This window comes from Cucurbita pepo, chromosome LG01 (genome assembly GCF_002806865.2).
Source record: "Cucurbita pepo subsp. pepo cultivar mu-cu-16 chromosome LG01, ASM280686v2, whole genome shotgun sequence".
Taxonomy (NCBI): domain Eukaryota; kingdom Viridiplantae; phylum Streptophyta; class Magnoliopsida; order Cucurbitales; family Cucurbitaceae; genus Cucurbita; species Cucurbita pepo.
In genome coordinates, this window is record NC_036638.1 from 1,544,184 (window position 1) to 1,557,592 (window position 13,409).

General features: G+C 35.8%; 1 protein-coding gene across 4 annotated transcripts; it reads right to left on the reverse strand.

Moving 5' to 3' along the window:
* Positions 1–238: 238 nt before the first annotated feature.
* Positions 239–10,844, reverse strand: LOC111776997 (paired amphipathic helix protein Sin3-like 4). 4 transcript variants are annotated; one of them, XM_023656450.1, is made up of 25 exons: positions 10,573–10,844; positions 10,254–10,286; positions 10,006–10,146; positions 9,312–9,467; positions 8,984–9,170; positions 8,806–8,904; positions 8,493–8,657; positions 8,101–8,392; positions 7,676–7,812; positions 6,487–6,562; positions 6,378–6,407; positions 5,885–6,171; positions 5,634–5,788; positions 5,251–5,378; positions 4,882–5,136; positions 3,759–4,454; positions 3,572–3,642; positions 2,197–2,832; positions 1,981–2,081; positions 1,750–1,888; positions 1,489–1,641; positions 1,225–1,388; positions 1,032–1,143; positions 712–907; positions 239–561 (listed from the first exon to the last, which is right to left on the reverse strand). In XM_023656450.1, the coding sequence occupies exons 3-24, from the start codon at positions 10,077–10,079 to the stop codon at positions 749–751; spliced, it is 4,272 nt and encodes a 1,423-aa protein (XP_023512218.1). In that variant the 5' UTR covers positions 10,080–10,146; positions 10,254–10,286; positions 10,573–10,844; the 3' UTR covers positions 239–561; positions 712–748. The 4 variants fall into 4 exon arrangements, with proteins under 4 accessions (XP_023512218.1, XP_023512202.1, XP_023512210.1 ...); XM_023656434.1 differs by having other exon boundaries at positions 1,477–1,641; XM_023656442.1 differs by having other exon boundaries at positions 1,477–1,641; positions 10,399–10,844.
* Positions 10,845–13,409: the final 2,565 nt, after the last annotated feature.

The following is a 13,409-nucleotide window of genomic DNA, read 5'->3' on the forward strand; positions in this document are numbered from 1 at the left end:
GTATCAATCTGTAGCCCGCTCTGAGTCTTTGAGCTCAACAATCTGCTCGTCCATTAGAAATGATCAGTTTTTATATAATATTATCAGTCTCTCATTTATAAGTTCCTTCGAGGCAGGTTCCATGGTCAGAAACTAAAACTACAGGTGCCTGAGGAAGATACAGAAGACATGGGTTCAAATGGAAAGGGAGTACAGCAAACGAAATAATAATGGTTTTAAGAGGTGGTGGAAGAACATAAGAGCTAAGGGGATTTGCAACTTTAAAGATGTTTCCAATTTGGGAAGAGCAGGAAAAATAGAGAGAGATTGTATACCCAAGTAGTCTTTACATCATAAGAATTTACCCTATTTACAGAAACCTGGCTGCTCAGTGAGAGCCACCAACTCAGTAATGTAATAACCATCGAGCTAGCCTATATCCCCCCCTCCCAATGCCTTATTTTCATGGTGAGGCTCAGATATAAATAAGAATACAGTAAAAAAGGTAATGCAAAATACCCGCTTCACTATCCCCCCAAACTTTGCATTTTCAGGTTTTTCCAGTGCCTCCGTTAAAAGTTACTGTACAAATGAACACATGATAAACATAAATTATTGGATCTTATATAAAAATAATTGTCTACATGTATTGCATATATTCATGAATTCTCAAGTAGCTTGTGAAACATTCATAATATCCAACATTCTAAGTTTCTAAGGACTTCAGCTTACCATATTTACTTCAAACTCAATTTGATGGTTTGGTGTATCATGAATTCTCAAGTAGCTTGTGGAACTTCTGTACCCTCCTACTTGAATCGCCACTGGAAGACCTTGACTGGTTGTGGCATGAGCTATTTCCATGCAAACGTTTCCTTTTGCTATTTCTACGAAATAAAAAGTCCTCTGTATCTAAAACGTATGAAACCTATACCAACAGCAAATTGATCGTCAAAAACGTTGACATCAGGATATAGATAGAAGCGAAGTTATTATCTAATATATTGCTTCCATGAATGATGAGGTGAAAGAAACTTCAAGAGAACATTTACCTTGGACGAACTGCAAGCAATTTTACACTCCAGACCATTAGCAATTTTAAGCCCTTCCAAAGCATGGCATGCGGCAGAATTCTCATCGCCACAGGCATATTTACGTTTGTTTCTGTAAGAACCATGGGATTTGATGACAATGCAAACTAACTCAAAAAAAATTTGGATTGCTATGTTACAACAATCTTAGTACCTCTTCATGAATATCCCCGACTTCAACTTCTTCTCAGGGAGAACCGAGAAGAAGTCATTATGCAGATAAGATGAAAATATAGGGTCCATGGAAACAGCAGTTACTTCTGGCTTATCATAGCCATAGTCCATAAGCTGAATAGAAAGATGCGTTGGTGTGGATGACTGCAAAATAGATTACCGATCAGTTTGAACAATTGAAAACTAAATTCAAGTTTGGCTACCATAATCATGAAAATAACAAGGGACTCACTAAAAAGCATACTCGTTCTATGCGATAGATATTTTCATCATGAAGAAGTACACGAGCATTTTCATGATAAACTGCATCAACAAATCTTCCCGTTTTTCTTGATTTTTCGTATGCATATAGTTGGAGAAGCTTGTTGTCCATCTCATCTGTGGAAACAGTTTGAAGCTGATACATAGCACACATGGATTGGTCAGTATGTCCAACAAGAAAAGGTAAAGGTAAATAAGAAAACATAACATAAGATCGAGAGAAACAAGGCTACAAGTATTTTACCTGTTTAACAATTTTATAAATTAGTTTGTCTAATGTGAATAGAACATATGATTGGGTTCCAATAGTGGCACGGCAATCATCCTCAAACTTCGTGTTATCTGAGGAACCGTCAAGTAGACTATAAAGTGCATTCATGAATCTGTCCAACAGAAAAAGGGTATCGATTATTATTGCCACAGACAATTATATATCCTAATGGGGAAGAAAGGAAGGACCTAGAAAGTACAGCACCTGGCATAAAGATCCGTAGGAGTGGTGTCATTTGAAGCTCTCCATTTCCTCTCTGAGGATGAAGAGTTGATCTTCGCAGACTGTATTCTCTCATACAGTGTCTGAGAAAGTGAAAAAAAATATTAGTTTCATAAAAAGAGAAGAATAGAGAAAAAGACTCTTCTACGGAACTTTTTTTTTTTTTTTTTTTAAGTATACTCCAGTAATGAACCTTACTTGGTGGAGCCTAAAAAGCACATAAAATGAGTCATTTCCATAAAATACGTGAGACTCCTTTCCTTCTTCGTGCAACATGGGAGGAACATGCTTGGCAAGAGGCTTTACAGTCAATAGAAACCGTTCAGAGAACGGTATAGATGTTCCATCTCCTTCTACATCATGGGCATCGGCCATCCCTTCTGCCTCACCTTCACTCTCTGCCTTGTTATCATCATGGTCTCCATCATGATCTTCACGAGAACAATCTTCTCCATCACCAGAATCACTGGCAGAAACATCACCGTTCTCAGAGGCATTTTCACTATCCTCCGATGACCTTTGAGCACTTTCCTCCCCTTCATCATCAGCATCAGCATCATTTTCTCCACCAGCCTCTCTGCAGCATAATTCTTCCTCACCTCGGGTGCTTGGATATTGCCTGCCTGCAACACCTTCCTTTGCTTTTGGCTCGGCTTTCAAATCTCCATCATAATTGGCAAAATTATCTTCTTCAAAATCTCCATTTGGAGATAATTCCCCCTCTTCCCTTTCTATCTTTAAGTGTCTGACAGACTCTTCAGCGTATCTATGGCTTTTTATCCCTTCTGCAACTGTGCCATTTGCAGTTAGAATTTGTCTTGTAGGGCCACCTCCCTGTAAGAGGTTCACAATCATTAGAAGATAATATCATCACTATTTAATTCAAACTCATCATTCACGAACTACAACCAGTAATCCAACCTATATTCATGCAATAAGCAGCAACCCTAAACTATAAATGAGTGAAACATTTACTCTTATTGCCTATTCGTGAATCTCTTGAAATTATATATCAGCTTCCATTACAAAATGGAAATATTTAAAAGGTGCCAAAAATCCGACCCAGCATACTCCACTTAAGACACAAAAGTTCTTCAACCTCCACTCTTTTCTTTTTAGATTTTCTCAACTTCTTTATTTAACTTTATAACTCTCTAGTTCTCTCTCATCTCTCTCTTGCATGAATTCAGCCTGTGACCACCGGCCTTTTTCTTTCTCATCTTCTCTCACTCATGAATTTGAACCACCAGAAAGTTGTTTACTTTTGCTCTACATGCCTAAAACTATAATGATCGTCTTAAACATAATGGAAAGCAGCCTAGTCTAAGACCAATAAAATCTCTCTCTAATAGGGAGGCAATTGGTTTCTTCATCATCCATGATACAATCTAATCATAAGTCCCCGTATATACATCATCCATCTTACAAGATTTTTCTAGTTCCTCAGTTTATAGAGATAGAAGAGTTCAGACTCTTGAGAATTAATATCATGATCATTATCCAGTACCATAAGTTGTTCAATAGAGGTCAATTTTTTTTAGTTCCACCAATGAGAGACCACGGGGGGCCATACCTCTGAGGAAGGTAACTCAATTCCACTCTCAACGGCATTATTTACAAGCTTTGAAGGAGTAGTGCTCAATCCTTGCAAAAACAAACAAAAGTTTCTGTCAGAATCTAAAATCATGCAGGAAAGGAAAAAGACCAAACAGTAGAAAGGAGAAAGTACAAAGTACAATTTTGAGAACAAGTTTAGCAACCTGATGTGTTTTCTATGTTAGTTTTCCCATTACTTTGCTCTGCTGCAGTTGCAAGGGATACATTTGAATTGACAAAACATTCGATAGAATTGTCTTGTTTACTTACTCCAGACAATTCATCAGTCACAGGTGCATTATCCTGAATTTTAGAATGTTGGGAAACACTGCCGAAAGTATCTCCCTTCCGTACAACACGATCTGCATCATGGAAACTGTCTTCTTTGACCCCATTGTCCCCATTCAAGGGCCAAGTCCTGCAAGAACTTGATTGTTCAGGTGGAATACTTTCGTCTCCATTTCTAGAAGAATTCAAAAGCTTTGGGTGCATCGTAATGTCACCCCCACCAGGACTGCCATCACTCTCTACCACAGCGGAAGCAGCATTCTTGGTAGGATGAGTTTTTGCCTTAATAACATCTTCAGTGTCCTCAGCACCATGAGGTCGAGAAGGAACACCAAGCATGGGCTCCAAGAAGGTTGTCCATACCTTCATAACCTTATCTAATTGTTCGGTAGAACAAACTTCTCCACAGGAATATTTGATTAGCTGATATAGATCTTCGTGAAGCTCTGGATCAGGATATTCAAATTCCAAATTGGGAATAATAGGTCGTCTATTTCCAGCAGCAATAGCAAGCAACACATCATCTTCCTTCCGCTTCTTCTCACTGATCTCTTTGATCTCTGCCAACAAGGCTGTAAAAAGAAAAACCAATTACCAACAGAGAGAATCATAAAAACTTGACAACTCCAAAGTGCTACTACAATCAGATAACAATCAATACATTGAGTTTTTAAATGAATGCTATCTACTTGGCTCGACTTTTGTCTTCCAAATGAGGTAAATCTAGTTTTTACTAATACAAAACAAGATAAATATGCCATACGGTGGACCAATGCATAAGAGGATAGAGAAAGCAAAACGCAAGGTAAACTGTTCAGACACACCCAAGACTAGGTGGAATATTTCAGGGTCGTTTAAATAAAATATAAAAGGTAATATAATGGCACATTTATATTTTATATTCTTATAACCCAAAACTAAGTGCAGCATTTGAGAACTTAACGAGCAGCAGAAAAAAAAAATAATAATAATAATACAAATATCAATATTTTAAGTCACCTTTAGTGCTCAAGCTTTTTGTGTCTTGCTGCTTGAAGTAGAAGCTACGATGATCAAGTGACTTGTGATAATTCTTAGCGTATATTTCGGCCCAAACTTTATTGAAGTCATAGCGACACCGTGCCCATTCTTCCTGTTTCTGCTTCAAGCGAGTCAAAATAACTGGCAGAGCAAGAGGAGCATTCTTCCTCAACACATCCATAACATCAAGCCCATGGTCACCATATAATCGTTCAATGCACCTCAGATTTAAAGCTACAAGAAGGACGGAGTGTAAACCCAGAAGGAAAAAGAGCAGAGAGAAAAATGAGATAAAGAACCTCGAAGAGGTAAAGTTCAATAAAAACTAAGCAGATGGTGACCACTGACCAGTGAGGTGATCCTCAACTGTGATTGGACAGTCTGCTTTGATCACATTGTTGTTGATCTTTTCTAGTAGTTCTTCAACACGCTTCGTGGTCACATTTACGGACTCCAGCAACATGTCAAGTTCAAACCTGCCAGCATCAGTACAAAGCACAATAATATAAGTCATTCCATGTATACCAGAGTAATAAATCAGTGCAAAAGTAAATTGCAGTGACATTTTCGGCCATACATGGGTAAGTATTCTAGAGATGACACTTAATATTGGAGTTGAAAACATTAGATACCATGGGGCTGAAAAAAATTGACTGGATTGGATTATCACATCCTTAATTTGAATAACTGAAAAAACACGGTTTTCATTTCGGGTGATGGTGATCTCTAACCTGTCATCTTCACATCGGAAAAGACTCTCTTCATACTGGTTTTTGCGCATATGTTTAAAAGAGTAATCCTCGCTTCCTGAAGTAACAGATACCCAGTGATCATTCAACACTTGATCACCAAGATCAGTTCTTTGGCTGGCCGAAGGTATTGGATACTGACAGAGAAAGAAAAACAGTAAACGTCCATTTTTTTTTTTAAGTAAACAATATCCTACAAAAATGCTCATTAATTCCTTAAGAGTAGTGCATACATTTTTTGGCAGAAGCCGGTAACTGGGAGTGCAGCGTTCGCAGTTTGATAGATCAAGTTCATTTATTGGCTTCCCCAAATACTTGTCTTTGCTAGAAAACACAGACATCCTGTGACCTACAATATCTTTACTTCCAAATGCAGCATTCTTTTCAAGTCTCTCTCTTTCCCGATTTTCACGATCTCTATCTTTGGAAATATCCTCTTTCTCACGGTCACGATCTCTATCTCTGTCTCTTTCCTCCATTTGCATTGTTCTAGGCAAATTTCCTTCATTCCATAATGATTCTGATGAATTTAAAAAAAAATAAAATAAATACGAAATACTGAAGTACATATGTCACTTTAAGATACTCAACTCATAAATTAATCATCAGTTTGTAGAGTGTGCTGAAGACTCTACAAATTTACAACCACAATCAATAAGAACTATGAAAGATCCAGCCTTCAAAATATAAAATTACGCAAAGGAAGGAAAAAAAAAGTATACATACTTCTACTCATGACACCAGCAAGAAATCCATCTGCCAAACAATATTTGATCAGATTTAATGTTAAAAAGTACAAAAACCAAAGAAGCATGAACCAACTCTAAACAGTTACCATTCCTCTCGCAGCGTGCCAAAAATTCATTGAAACCATCCATAAGATCAGAATATCTTCCAAGTAAGTCACCCACCTGACAAGTGAAAGAAAGAAAATGTGATGCAAATTTAAGGCCTTTGGTATGCTTAAGTAAAACAGTTATTGGGACAATGCATGGTTAGGGAATCTTTTTTACAAGATTTTGCAAATGTTACAACAACCCATATTGGGCTGAGAAGCTACAGTCTTTGTCAAATTTTCTCTTTCCAGATATATCGAACCTCTCGACCACATTTGTAGCAGTTCTTTTCCTTCTACATTTATAAAATCTAAAAGTTGATCAACCTGGTAACAACCAAATAGACCTCTGAGCACTTGAATACCAAGCAGCAATATAAAAGTTCCCAAGGTTCAAGGTGGAAAATGCCAGGAAAACTCATTAGGAAAATACTTTAGTTCACAATTGACCAGTTGAAGATACATTTAGGGACTTGTTCAATCTTCTCTTTAAATTTTTTTTCTGACTACTACTAAAGAACGAAGGTTATAAATCCTTAAGTGATACAGATTACTTCACCCGACCACCCTGAAATGTCTTTACCTACAATTGCTGACGTAGAAGGTCAGTAATAGCTAAGCTTGCCACAGCATTACAGAAACCCAAGACTCCAAAGAAGGTGATATTTTTTTTCCATCATTATTAACTCACAAGGGAATCATCAGAATAAAGTGATCCAAAGAATATTACTTAATTTTTCCTTAATCAAACTTGGTCCGTTCTGTACTACAAAATAAGGGAAGCAGCACATCTTCTCCCACAGAAAGTTTGGCTCCTCATGATGTTTGCATGCCTCATGACTTCGGGAAAGCATGGGTCTTGCATAACAATGTCAAGGTAAATGCAAAACACTAAAACTCTTGTGAAGTTGCAGTTTAAGGAAGCAGCCTAAGGCTATCTGAATGAGCGCATCAAAATCTCAATAATAAGAGGAGAGAGAATATTGAGTTCTTTCAGAAACGATCCAGAGATTGAGATTGGGAGGAGATATAGTCTCTCACTTAATCTGTTGCTTCTACATAGTGTACGGCCAAGCAATTATTTATTATTCGTCAAATAATTTTATACCATTTACGTGATTATCAGCAATTGCAAAAACTTTATGACATTGTATGGAGAAATTTCTGTCAAATATAAAAGTATCCATACCAAAGATTGAAGTTCTGCTCTGGTAATTATCTCCTTGCTATAGATATGGAGACACTTCAAGAATTCCTGGTAATCGTCAGCATTTCGTAACTTCTCCTTCACTCTTTCACAGAAAGCAAACTCATGGCTGTATATACCTACCAAAGCAGAATAAATTAATAAACAAACACGAAAAGAGGTGGAATGAAAGGCAACGAAATGGAAGGGAACAGAGGAAAATGGTATTGCCAATAGATTATTAAAACAAAATGTCCTCAACATACTGAAGTATTGACTAAAAAAAAACTAACGAGATTTTATTGAGAATAAAACTTCAATAGTTAGTGACATTATGTTTAAAATAACCAACATAATTACAATAATCAATATTTGCAGAATTTTTATCATCATAAGAAAAGATAGATGTACGCCAAAATTTTCATCACCTTCTCCACCTGGGTGCATTTGCTCAGTAGATGAGTCATCAATCCTTCGAGCAGATTTCCTCTTGGGGGGAAACCGATGCATGTTAAAGTCCCTTCTTCCATCATGCTCATAATCTCTGTCGACCCGATCCCGATCATGTTCTCTCCTATCTCTATCTTCTCTTCTTTCCTTTTCCTTCTCACCCCGCCTCCTCTGATCTTTGTCCAGCTTCATTAGGGACCTATCATGGTCTGGTTCCGGACGGTCAACGCTAAGGTCACGTTCGGCAGTGGACAGAATAGTTCTTTCTTTCTGGAGTTATAACATGCAAACTTACCATAACTACAACAGTCGACAGGAATTAAATTTAGAGAACATGTCTAAATAATATAAAAAAGGAAAAGTTTCGAACCCGATCAACTTGCATCTGCCGCATGATGGGCATGGTAGTATGCCTATCGCGGAGCATTAAACTCCTACCAGAGCCATAGTGACCAGCTCCAGTGGCTGAAGTATCTGGAAGAAAATGAGTAAACTCAACAAGCAAGTCTGGGTGATCTTGGAAAAGTGCAGCAACCTGTGAAAAGTAAGGAGCAAAACCCATTAAAAACTAAACCACTATTTTGGTTAACAAAATAAGTACCCAAGAAAAATGTACAATGACAGAACCAAACGTACAAAACAGACAACATTCCCACAGCCAATGACAAAAGCAACACACAAACCTCCTGGTAGACCTCAGTGATGGACTTGTTTTCCTTTCTGTACATATTTAGAATGTCTAAAAATGATTTATAAACATGATCATCACCTTGAAATCTTGTCTGCATGCATTCAAATGAACAACTAATTAGTGTAATTCACAAAAGCTAATTTAATACATAATTGTGAAGAAAGATCAACCTTTATCTTGTTCACAAAATTAATAGCTTCTTCAAACTCAACGGGTTTCTTTTGTGGAGGTTGATCATCCTCCAGTGGAAGAGTGATCTCATATCCTTTGGGCAAGAAGGTATTGAAGCCCAAAATGAGATCTCGATGGCCTTTAAACAAATCCTTTACTCTTCCAATGACTCCCGCAGTATCAATTCTACAATCAAATAAAAAAACGTGTCAACAAATAGCTCCCATCAACAAATACCCTTCCCCCAAGGAGAAAACTGTTCTCCTTGGAAAGAAGTCAGAAACCAGAAGGGGGGAAGGGTTAAATGAAGCATAGAGTATGAAAAACCTTTGGGCCTTGAAATCTTTCATAACTTCAAGGAAGTCTTCATACTTTTCCCTCTTGTCTTGAAATATGTCCTTCACTCTCTTCAGATATACTAGGGCGTCATTAGTGGTCAATTTCTGGGCACTTCCTCCTCCCGCCATTTGGGGTTGTGTAGATCTTCAATTCGCAACACAGATAACACAAATAAGTACACTTTCACAATGAAGTGACTCAAAATCAGAAACTGAAGAACACCAAATATCAGTACATCATACAAAAATTTGAGCGTACTTATGAATATGTGGACCTTCGATTCTATTCAAGACACTCCCATTTTATTCATGAAAAGCATCGAGCTTAACAATTGACTACAAAGCAGAAAATACGAATACAGGAGATATCTTTTTCTTGGCGAGTTGAACAAAAAAGAAGTTTTTCTTGGTACTCCTCGAAAACCCTAGATACTCATTAGGATTTTGAAAATGGATTAACAAAAGAAATCGAGAAATTTTCTTCACGTAAGAAAGTATATTTCATCTGAAATTCATGAAAAAATCGCGGACGACAAGGTGATTCAGAAGTTCGATCTCCAAGTTCAAAAAAGAAATTTCAGTAATTAAGAACGAGGAGGTAGCATTAAACTTGCAGTAACTAGAATTGAACGAAAACAATAATTAAAAAAAATAAATAAATACAGGAGGACGATGAGGTTTACGCTTCTGCACGAGTGGAAATCACAGGACGCTTGAGTTGCGAGCCCATATAAACGTCGTCTCTGGACCTCTTCATCTCCGACAAAAAGTCCTCCGTCTTCAACAAACGACCATGCTTCGAACTCAGATTATAATAAAAATTCCTACACAAGAAGTCGCTCATTCAACAAGAGAAAGACAGATCTAATATACGTAAAAATAGTAAAACATCAAAGAGAGAAAAACCAAGAGCAAAAATTTCCATCCAAACCTCTGTTCAGATCACCTCCCCATAACCAGAATCCTGAAAACACAAACACAACACACAAAGAAAACATTGTTACTTACGGATAAAGCAAAAGACGAGATGATTGAGAAAGAAAAAGTAAGAACATTAAAGAAGAAACATAAATTACATTAAAGGGTACGAGTTAAAGGAAAGATCGTGAAGTCGCAGAATTAGCAGAAAGTGTGAAGCATGAACAAGTGGGAGAATAAGAAGAAGAAGAAGAGAAAGGGATAAAAATGAAGATGAAGATGAAGAAGAGAGGAAAGTATAGAAGGAATCTGTGATTCTGTTCTCTCACAACCTTTGACAGAAAGAATACGCAAATCAAAACCAAAATTGAAGTTCTTCAAATGTTCTTCTTCTTCTTCTTCCTCTTCTATTTTAGGTTTTTCTTCCCCTTTTTCCCTCTCCGGAAACCGAACTCCCCACAGACGAGAAAATGCTTCTGAATCAAATTGAAACTTCAAAATTAAATAACACAAAGAGAGAGCCTTTAAGAATTCGATAATATATATACGACCAGAAGCTTGATGGATGTACAAGTTTACACTTCCTCAACCCAACACAAACAAAACTTGGGTTAATGGGGCACTATAATCCATTTAACCGGTCACACTCTATGGGTTTACCGGCTACAGCCCGTTGATTACCTCTCCCCCTCCCTCACCCATCCCAAATTAGGGCACTATTGTGGATTACCCAGTTTTAAATTAAACTCAATGCCATTTTCGTTATTCTAATCACCACACGAGGGCAATTCTGTCCCGCATGATTCAATTTCGGAAAAATCAATTTCTTTTATGTGAANCCCCCTTTTTTTTTTTTTTTTTTTAATTCTTTTATAATATAAAATTACCTCCAATCCTTTATTAGCATTTTTTTTTTATTTCAAATAATTCTGCCTTTTTTATTTATTTTATTTATAATTTATTCAGTTACGTAGAAAATGTGGCTCTAAATTGTCCTCTCCCTGCGATTGGATGGCTTCGCATGGGAATGAACGAGGCAAAATCCCCACGTACGGAATTTTCGGAAGGTTGCCAAATTGGGCTGATGGGCCTGACCAACCGGCCCAATTAAAACACCAATTGCTGGGCTAAGCGGTCCAATTGGCAACTCCTGATAGGCTTGTAAACACAGCCCTATACGTCAACATCGGTTTCCGTTAATTTTATTCTTCATATTAAATTTTATTTTATTCGGCGTTGATTTGGTATACTCTCTTTTCGCAAGATTAATATTTTAATATAAGTCAATAATTATTAAGATATTGTATCATATAGACTTTATTTCATTCATGAAGTTACAAAATAATATTTTTTATTATAAAGTTTTCAATTTCATTAAATTACGTCACAAACTTACGTCATTATTATAATTTAACGTTATGCATTTAATGAATTCCATTATTCGAGACTAATAGATCTTCCTTAAAATGAATTTTGTCGTTCTTATATCTCGATTGGTTTTAATTAATAAATATTTGGTACGTTACGGATCTTAGGATATCTTATTCGCCGTCCAATGGGTGGGCTGGAAATATATGGTCAGATATTTAGCTTCATTTTTATTATTTATTTTCCAATTTCATTGACATTTTTCACCTTAATGCCCCAAAAAAATTTTTTTTTTTTTTTTTTTTTTTTCAATTGTTAAAGAAAATAAATACTGATTTTATAGATGGTGTATTTTAGATATTATTGCGTTCAACAGATGGGCCCTAAAGCCCAACCCAAACGATATTATAATGGGCCTTTGACACTCAAATTCAGCCCAAACAATCAGTTGGGTTGGTTGAGTTGGGCTGTCAGAGTTTCTTATTTTTTTTATAATTATTTTTAAAAAAATACTTATTTATAATAAATATTGACAAGTCATTAACATGTTAAATATTTTTAACATTTTTTTTTTTAAGTATAATAGGGTTGAGTTGAATTGTAACACTAATTTCGTTTGGTCGGGTCACCTAACCAAAAAATATCACGCGCAAACTGATTTAAATTTTCGATTTTCCAAAAATCCAATCTAATTCAAATCGAAAAGAAAAAAAAAAAATATAATCCTTATGGTTCGGATTAAGCAATTTAAATTGATCGTGTCAAACGTGATTAGAGGATACCGTAACTTTTTTTTTTTCATTTTCCCATTTTGCCCCTACACGTGTAATTTAAGCGTTCGTTTGGGTACATAATTTCTCATACCCCAAACCTATTAGTTTAAATCAAAATGTCATTAATTAAAATATTTCCCTAAACTAATTGTTTATATTTGAATAGGGGCATATTAGTCTCTTTAACGCGTATTTTATTTGACCAATCTTATCCCTGAAAAGCGTAAGCCAATAAAACCAGTGCCACGTGGTATAATGATGAGCTTTTGTTTGTTTGAAAATTCCAACTTGGAATATAAAGGGTATAAATACAGAATATAAAGTAAAAGGGTATTAATACAAAATCTGAGCTGTTTAATTTGTCCACATTTGCCCATAATATCATTTTATAAATAAATAAATAAATAAATAACCCAATTTAATTATGTTAATAAAGGCCACAAGTTGATTAGCCTAATTAAGCCATGATAATTAATATCCATTTAATTATTCAAATAATAAATAGTAAGCTTTTACATTGAAACTTTCCCGGAAAATTTCTATTCACTTTCCAGGAAAATCTTCTCTCATCCTCTCTCTCTCCTTTAATTCATTTGCTTTGTTCCATACATATTTGGGAAAATTTTCCTGAATTGATTTTATTTTCCTGTTTTGATTGCCAGATTGAAGTTTACATTTTGATGCAATTTGTTCAAAACGGCTATGAAATTGTAAAGTTAAGATTATAATTATGGAGACAAAGAAAGTGAAGGATTAAATGTGTGTTTATAATGAAAGCTAAATTATTTAGACTCCTTTGGTTTAATTAGCGATCCGGACAGCCTAATTAATTCACTAATCTAATTAAAACAAAACATGTTTATAGATAACGATGTTTAGTAGACAATTGGATAGAATTTGAATTAATTTCATGTCTAATACATCAACCTTCGTCTGACTTGTTCTACCTAACGTTTTAATCACATATATTTCAATCACACTCTATTGTATTATCAATGAATTGACGAATATTCAATTGAAATTCATTA